An 8,913-nucleotide genomic window follows, 5' to 3' on the forward strand; every position below is an offset into this window, starting at 1 on the left:
CTTTACAACCAAACAGGTTTCAATGAAAAACTCAGTGCGGCAGAAGTTTAACTCTTATATTACAGTCTAGAGTCTTGTGAACAGTATTCAGTCGGCTTAAATTCATTTAAATTAGGTGTTGCGGATAGCGAAGCCGAAATACAACGTCCACACATGTGGACAAGGGGTCGCACAAGGTTAAATGTACTTATAAATGCCGGTGTCTGTATGTTCGCAAACAGTATACAGTTGTTCGGCTATTCAGAACTTCTTTTTGCCCCTGAACGAAGAACTTCTCCGGAAGTATATCTGAGCCTTAATATGCTATATTTTTTATTTTATTTTTTGGGGGGGTTTCCCCTTTTTCACCCAATTTGGAATGCCCAATTCCCAGTGCGCTTTTAAGTCCTCGTGGTGGCGTAGTGATTCGCCTCAATCCGGGTGGTGGAGGATGAATCTCAGTTGCCTCCGCGTCCGAGACCATCAACCCATGCATCTTATCACGTGGCTCGTTTGAGCGCGTTGCCACGGAGACATAGCGTGGCTTCACGCCATCCACCGCGGCATCCGCGCTCAACTCACCACGCGCCCCACCGAGAACGAACCACATTATAGTGACCATGAGGAGGTTACCCCATGTGACTCTACCCTCCCTAGCAACCGGGCCAATTTGGTTGCTTAGGAGACCTGGCTGGAGTCACTCAGCACGCCCTGGGATTCGAACTAGCGAACTCCAGGGGTGATAGCCAGCGTAATATGCTGCATTTGATAGTTGCTGAATAAAATACTTTTATACGTTTACGCCTCTCATCCTCAATGGAACAGTGCTTTCCTCCAGTCGAAAATGCTCTCAATAAGCCCATACTTTGTAAAACGATGACATCATGCATTAATGTTGACAAACTATATGCAAGTGTAGAACAGTTCACTTCTATTGTAAGACCATTACTGTATTCAAGTTGTTTGTCTTTAACTCAGACTTGTATGTTGCCTGTAATATTTTTAGTGAAATAGTGGCAAAATCAAACCCGCTTCACATCAAACCATGCCAGCAATGACCTTTCACCCTGTGGCAGCAGCAGTCCCTATCACAGACTCTAGATAACAGCATTTTGTCCTGCCGAACTGAAGTAATGATCCCAACCAATAAGAACTCTTAACATGAACACTGTCAAATGCATTCACACACACCTGCAGTAGAATGTGTCTCTTTGCAAAAATAGCTGCACTGCTGAGAGACACAAATACACACAGGGCATCAGTCACTCACACAGATACAAGAAACATCACCACAGGCATTACAACCCCATAATACACTTCTACAGTATCTGTAATACCAACTACTGGTACTCACACTGTCTGGTGGCTGCTTTTGTTTGTCTTGATATTTTGGAAACTGTGTTGAGTTGGTCCATCCAGATACAGTAACCTTAGTACCAAATATTTAGAAACATAACTCTGAAAACAAACAGTAATACAGATATGCATGAGGAATTTGCAAACTTTAAGTCACGAGCCAGGACGTGTGTTTTTTTTGCAAAAAAAAAAAATGTAAGACACAATGCTATTACCCTCACAAATTTTGGCAGATCCAGCAGCTATTTTAGCTTTGGCCTATTACATGGGACTATGGAATACTATATTCTGACTGGTCAACAGAGCACAACACTCTGGTTCAGAAAGGAAAAAATCCCATTCATTTTTTCAATAGACAAAATTCTATGATATGTTGAAGCCGTGAGTCCACTTTATTTCAATGTCACTGTTTAAAAATTGTGCTTAATAGTGGAATTCCTGGTGAACAACTACATTACCCATGATCCTGAAGAGAATGATCCACCAATAAGAGTACTGTAGTCAACAAAGCTCACCAAACAAATCCCGCAGCTCCGCCCACTCTCATGATGAATTGTGAATGACACAGTCGAGTCGCTCTCCGTACACCCTCAAACTACTTATAAGGAAGGCTTTTACACACAAATATGCCATTTTCATGGGTGTGGATTATGATAATTGAGAATGAACGTGTACACACCCCCTATTAACAAATGTTTGGAATTCACTAACATACACGTTTTACTAACAAATCTGGGGAGAACGAAGTATTCAGTGAATCCAGTGGAAAGTTTTCATGAAGGTCCATTTTACGTGCAAATTACTCGGAATTTACTCATATTATGAAACACTAAATAAAAAAACCCACTAAAATACACATCACATGTGTATGATGTATTTTAGGGCCGCTGTTGATTGTATGGTGAAAGAGAGAGAGTAATATATTTAATTAGCTCATGTTCCGGGGTCTGGGTATCTCAGCGAGTATTGACACTGACTATCACACCTGGAGTCGTGAGTTTGAATCCAGGGTGTGCTGAGTGACTCCAGTCATGTCTCCTAAGCAACCAAATTGGCCCAGTTGCTAGGGAGGGTAGAGTCACATGGGGTAACCTCCTCGTGGTCGTGATTAGTGGTTCTCACTCTCAATGGGGCGTGTGGTAAGTTGTGTGTGGATCGTGGAGAGTAGCATGAGCCTCCACATGCTGTGAGTCTCCGCGGTGTCATGCACAACGAGTCACGTGATAAGATGCACGGATTGACGGTCTCAGAAGCGGAGGCAACTGAGACTTGTCCTCCGCCACCCGGATTGAGGTGAGTAACCGCGCCACCACGAGGACCTAGTTAGCAGTGGGAACTGGGAATGCCAAATTGGGGAGAAAAGGAGATCAAAACAAATAAATAAAAAAAAAAAACAATTAGCTCATGTTGCTGTGAGGATCTGTTACCATGGTGGTGACCGTACATGACCCCATGCAAGGCCATTTACCTGTCTGGTCACACTGGTTGCATTCACACAAACACACGTTGTGTCTGCTGTAATGACGCAGCTGTTGAGTAGAGAATAAGAGGAAGACAGATGACGAAGAGTCGTTTGCAGTGAAGTGTTACTGAAGATACTCAATAGAGCAGCTGCTGTTGAAACCACACTGAACCCCTCAACAACTCATTTCTGTTTGGTCCTTTATGACATCATCATCTGTCAGCAGAGGCGGGGTTTACCAGATGAGATTTCCCAGACTCGCAGAATAACAAACTGACTGGACTTCATCTAATACACAAGTTAACGGCTGATAATGTCGAATCTCAAGCATTTCGTAGATGTGATTGTGGTGTGCTTATCACTCAAACACATTTAGACTGTGAATCACAGTTATTTTGAACATGGACCAGTCACATTTGTTTGTGTTGGTAGAATTACACTGTGGCTTAACCTGGCGCAGTCTCTTACATGTTAATTTGAGTTTTTGTCTTAACCAATTGCGACATGAGATGAGTGACAGGTCACTTGGTTTGTATCCGGGTCAGTTGATACGAATAGGGCCATACTTTTATGAATTATTGGAATGTAATACACTTTAATAAAAGTTTAAATCATTTTCATAAAAGATCAATTTTAAAATATTGCTGGAACTAAAACTAAAAGGTCCCATTATACGGTCCAAGCCTCAAATACACTCGAAGAACAGAAGTTGTGTGCATTTAACGCTATGAACAGCAAAACGTGATATAAAAATACACTTTATAGTCCCTTATCAGCTTTCTGTAGTTCAACGCATATTGTGTACAATTGATCGTTTTATATCATTTATTCATCGGGTGTTTTAAGTTTAAAAGTGAACAGGCTGTAAGTAAGGGATAATGTACAGTCAAGACGGTTGTTATCTCAAAATAAACCCCAACAGGATGCTCAGGACCCCGGCGTAAAGTGGAGAACTCTTGTATCACTCTGAAGGGGTTTATTTTGCAATAACAACCGATGATTGTACATTATCCCTCTTATTACACGGCTACTAACTAAGTAAATACATAAATGGACATAAAAAATTGATTTGTGTTCAAATTATGTAATAATGTGAAGAAATAAAGTGCTGGACAGCTGAATTCCACCTCCAGTTTGAGTTCTGTTGGTGTTTATTTAGTAATTAATAACTGTCTGACTGCTCATTATCCAGCTTATTACATGACTCCAAGTCTCCATTAGCTACAGTCAGTGTGCAGGGCTCATGGTTTGGGACGGGGTGAGAGCTGATTGGTGACCCCCCTCCTCAATCGCCTGCACGGGTCACTGAGCCCCTAAACTGCCATCTGTCAGACGAAACCTGATCTACCTTCATTTACCACCCGGACGAGGTGTGTTTGTGATGTATACACTAGTTTACATCCACACACTCTCGACTCTACAGAATACTCAGACATTTTCTCCAGACGTCAGCTTTTTTACCAGCATAAGGGACAAATAAACAATACCGTAAAGTTTCCAAGTGAACTGTTCTTTTAAATAATTGTATTTATACATGATGTATTTAATTGCCTGAAAGTTTAACTACATTCTACTAAATTTTGTATATTATTTTAATGAAAACCCCCTTTGATAACCATGTATTAAATAAGATACAACAGGCTTTTGAGGAATATCTCTCAATCACCATTACATTACATTCATGCACACCACAAAACAAAACACAGAGCTTTGAAAATACTGACATATACATTTGATAAGATACATTTAATGTGTGAACTAATATTTCAGTGTATTTTCATACATGCAGCCATTTTAAATATCTCCTTATTTTACAAGCATGATGTCATCTTACCATAAGATCCTGAGACCCAGCGAAAAAAGTTTGACAATTTCCCTTTTTTAAATGTAAATATAGTGTTTGGTGCATAAAATACATATGATAAATATTGTTTTGTATTTGATGTGCTGAATTGAACTGTGATACATTTCAATCCATATTTATAGATCAAGGAGAGGAAGTTGTCACGGCCAAACTCTCAAACATTTAGTATCTCTGAAAAGTCCAGTGAGTCCTCTGATAATACCCCAAGATTTACCACGGTAGCACGTTTGGGCTACACAAAAATGAATTGCTGGAGGATAATGACCTTTAAAGCCTGATGGATCAAATATGACACTTAAAAAAAACATGTGCAAAAATGTATTTTTATAGTTTGCCTAATGGTACTAAAAACAGATTCATGTCAAAAAAATTAGAATTTTCTGACAATTCTTTCCCATGTCAGATTTACAGGGTTAAACAAGCACTAAAAATCACCTTGACAACAGATGCTTAAAACTCAATGAGCAAAAATTACTCAGAAAAGTGAAGTTAGTTCTGAGAAAAGCTGTAGCCTCATTTGTTTGTAGATGCCACAATGCCACAATGCATTTAGGCCACATTATATCTATTGTTTTATATCAAAACAAACTTTTTATAACCGTTTTGCTTCAAACGAGTAGCTGATATCTTTCTGTACAATAAATGACACTTGCTTTGATATTTAGTTGTTGCAATGACAGTCAGATATATTGTGTGAATGTAGATGAATCAGGTGTGTGTTTATGTGAGTCTCACCTCTTGCAGGTGTCTCTTGTTCCTCTGGAGCGCATCTTCATATCCCTTCTGTCGGAGTTCACTCAAACTCTCATAATACTCCTCAGAATCGTCGTTGTCCGGAAACAGAATCTGAGACAGGATCTTCCATCCGCAGGTGTCGAGCGCGTGACCCAGATACACCTGCAGCTGGAAGCAGAGCGCCTCCATCTCGCGCGCGCTCATCTCCGGAACCCCGAACAGAACCGACCACACGCCCGTCTGCTCCTCGGGGAAGGCGGGCAGACACGGTTCCAGGTCCGAGTTGACGGCGCACAGCTGCAGGTGAACGGCCCGCATGTCCTGGAACGAGAAGAGTCCGGCCCAGCTGAAGTCCTCCCGCAGATTCGGGTCCAGGTCGTCCGGGACCTCCGGTGCTTCATCCGCCACACCGGGGATCGGGTCTAGAACTTCCATGTCGCCGCTCTTGGCGGTTCCGCTCGCTTTGCTTGGACTTCTCGCCACCGGTCTGCTGGAATTGGATTCCCGGTCCGGACTCTTCGGCGGAGGCCTGTCTCTGGCGGGACGCTGTTGTTTGCCCGCGGTCAGTTCGCCCTCGGCCACCTCGAGCAGCAGCGAGTCCCGCACCGCGGTCCGTTTCTGCACGGTTCGGTTGTGGCACGTGACGGCGAACTTTCCCTCGATGTCGTTCCACGCGACGATGAAGACGAACTTGTGCTTTTCTTTCTCCTCAAAAACATTCGGTCGCACCGAAACCCATCCGGACTCTAGAGTATCCTCCATCGTGAATGACATATCCCGTTTATCCCGAACAAAGATCGCGAAACAACACCACAAATAAAGCGGGATAAATTAAATTCGATTAAATAAAATTAAATAGATGTCAGACTAACGGACGCGGATGAACACACTCGCTTCAGTCGCGCATTAATACCCCAAAACTCGCGTTGGTCTTTGTTTTGTTCTCGAGGGTCCGGATGCGTCCTTTAACGCGCTCATCTTCTGTTGTTATATTTACACCTGCGCGCGTCGCGTCACCTGCCGCGCGTCGCTCACGAGGCCTTTTGTCCGGCTGGTCTCGTGCGCGTCTCTGTTTACAAGAGTCAGGCGCGTGCGTGGAGAGTGGGGGTCTTTCTCCCTCGCGCAAATCCTTCAAAAACCCGCAACGCTCCGCACTAACAACCGCATCAATCTACCCGATCGAGCGCCGCGCGTCCCCGCCGCGTGTCACCGCGCTGCTAATGCCAGACAGTGTCGCGTTTATTGTCCAAATCAGCATCTTTAACATCGCAAATGTGTCTCATCCGACGAGTCGACGACTGGGTGCTGACGTCACGGATAGGAGGACGTAAACATCTGCACGTGGGACACGCACGCACGCTCTTTGCGTGATGACGCAATCAGAGGAGACGCAGTTGACGCAACGTGTGAAGTGTTACAACCCCTGGCACAAATGATGGAATCACCACACTTGGAGGAAACTCACACAGCTTTTTTACTTCATAGCAAATAAACAAATCACAGATACGACACAAAACAGTTTCTGTTTAATAGCGGAACATTCTGGCTTCATGAAACATCCCTCAAATAAATTAAAGTACATTATTTTAATTAATGGCATATTTTTTTCCAGATCAAGTAGAGGAAAAAATTATGAAATCATAAATATAAAAAAAATTCACAATTCACACTTTGTTGCTCCTCCTCTGGCTTTTATGCCTGCCTGAATTCTTTGACTTCACTAATGAAAAACAAGATTCTCCGTCAAGCTGGTTCCAACTTTCTCCAATAGCGGTTGACAGATCAGCTTTGCAGGATGGAGGTGTGTCATGGACCCATTTTTTCAATGGGATTGAGATCCGGACTGTTTGCTGGCCATGTCATTGAGTTGATATACCTTTCCTGAAGAAAAGCTTTAACACTCTCTGTGGCAAGAGCAATCATCCTGAAATATGACTTCATCATCACCAAACCTATTTTCTATCGATGGAATGAGAAAAGTGTCCAAACTCTCAATGTACACCTGTGCGTTGAGGTAATGATTGGCATCTCCCCTGGTCCTTTACCTGACATGCAACCCCAGATCATAAATGACTGAGGAAATTTGATTGTTTTCTTCAGGCAGTCATCTTTATTTGTTTCATTAGAACGGCACCAGACAAAAGTTCCAGCATCATCGCCTTGACCAATGCAGATTCATCACTGAATATCACTTTCATCCAATCATCCACACTCAATGATTGCTTCTCTTTAGCCCACTGGAGTCTTGTTTTCTTCTGTTTAGGTGTTAGTGCTGGTTTTCATTTGGCTTTTCTATATGTAAATCCCATTTCATTCAGCCATTATTACAGTTCTGTCACAAACATTGACTCCTGTTTGTTTATCATTTGTTATGTTGTGCATTTTCTATTTTCAAGGCATATTGCTTTGAGTTTCCTATCCTGACGCTTTGACGTCTTCCTTGTTTTGCTTTTATAACCTTCCCATTTTGTTTATACTTGCACTAAATTTTTGACACAGCTGACTGGGAATAACCAACTTCTTTTGCCACACTCCATGTTGGATTTCCTTCTTCAAGGAGTTTTATAATCCTTTCCATTGTTTCAATTGGAAACTCTCTTGTTGGGACCATGTTTCCTTTCAATTAGCCAAGACCAACAGCTCGTTAAGATCTGTAAACACTCTCTTTTAACTGCAGACTCATTTGCATTTTTAGACATGTGCTGGTATTTGTTTTAGAAATGCAAATTACAAGGTGATTCCATTATTTTTTCCTCTACTTGATCTGGAAAAAAATATGCCATTAATTAAAATAATGTACTTTAATTTATTTGAGGGATGTTTCATGAAGCCAGAATGTTCCGCTATTAAACAGAAACTGTTTCGTGTCGTATCTGTGATTTGTTTATTTGCTATGAAGTAAAAAAATCTGTGTGAGTTTCCTCCAAGTGTGGTGATTCCATCATTTGTGCCAGGGGGTTTCTGCAATGACTACAATGCATTTATGTTGACATTGCATATGTGGCATAGTGTAAACACATTTATTAATGAAAATATCCTGTGTTAAAGATCTTTAATGTACTTATCCAAAAGAAGAAGAATTTTAAATGTAATTAATCTGATTATATTTCTGACCGAATGTCACACAAAAATTTAGGGGCAGTGGGCTCAGCAGTTAAGGCTCTGGGTTACTGATCAGAAGGTCAGGGGTTCAAGCCCCAGCACTGCCAAGATGCCACTGTTGGGCCCTTGACCCTATCTGCTCCAGGGGCGCTGTATCATGGCTGACCCTGCACTCTGACCCCAGCCTAGCTGGGATATGTGAAAAGAAGAATTTCACTGTATATGTGCAAATGTATAATGTGTGATAAATAAATTTAATTATTAAATGCAAATTCACTAATAAAAAAACAACTTAATGGTTTTACTAAATGAATTAAAGCTGTACATTGATGATACTCTTTGAATAAAAAAGCTATAAAGACCCTAAATATTTGTGAGCTTTACAAAGTATTTATTTGAATTATATACTGTATGT

The 8,913-nt window shown here is 41.6% G+C and overlaps 1 protein-coding gene across 2 annotated transcripts in view; it reads right to left on the reverse strand.

Moving 5' to 3' along the window:
- LOC127428968 (junction-mediating and -regulatory protein-like) overlaps window positions 1-7,632 on the reverse strand; it is a 44,453-nt gene extending 36,821 nt beyond the window's left edge. The window contains exon 1 of one of the 2 annotated variants that reach the window (XM_051677662.1): window positions 5,397-7,632. In XM_051677662.1, coding sequence (XP_051533622.1) covers window positions 5,397-6,170 — 774 coding nt within the window. In that variant the 5' untranslated portion in view covers window positions 6,171-7,632. The remainder of the gene's footprint in view (window positions 1-5,396) is intronic. The other variant, XM_051677661.1, reaches the window with a different exon arrangement.
- Window positions 7,633-8,913: the final 1,281 nt, after the last annotated feature.

This window comes from Myxocyprinus asiaticus, chromosome 38 (assembly GCF_019703515.2).
Source record: "Myxocyprinus asiaticus isolate MX2 ecotype Aquarium Trade chromosome 38, UBuf_Myxa_2, whole genome shotgun sequence".
Classification (NCBI taxonomy): Eukaryota; Metazoa; Chordata; class Actinopteri; order Cypriniformes; family Catostomidae; genus Myxocyprinus; species Myxocyprinus asiaticus.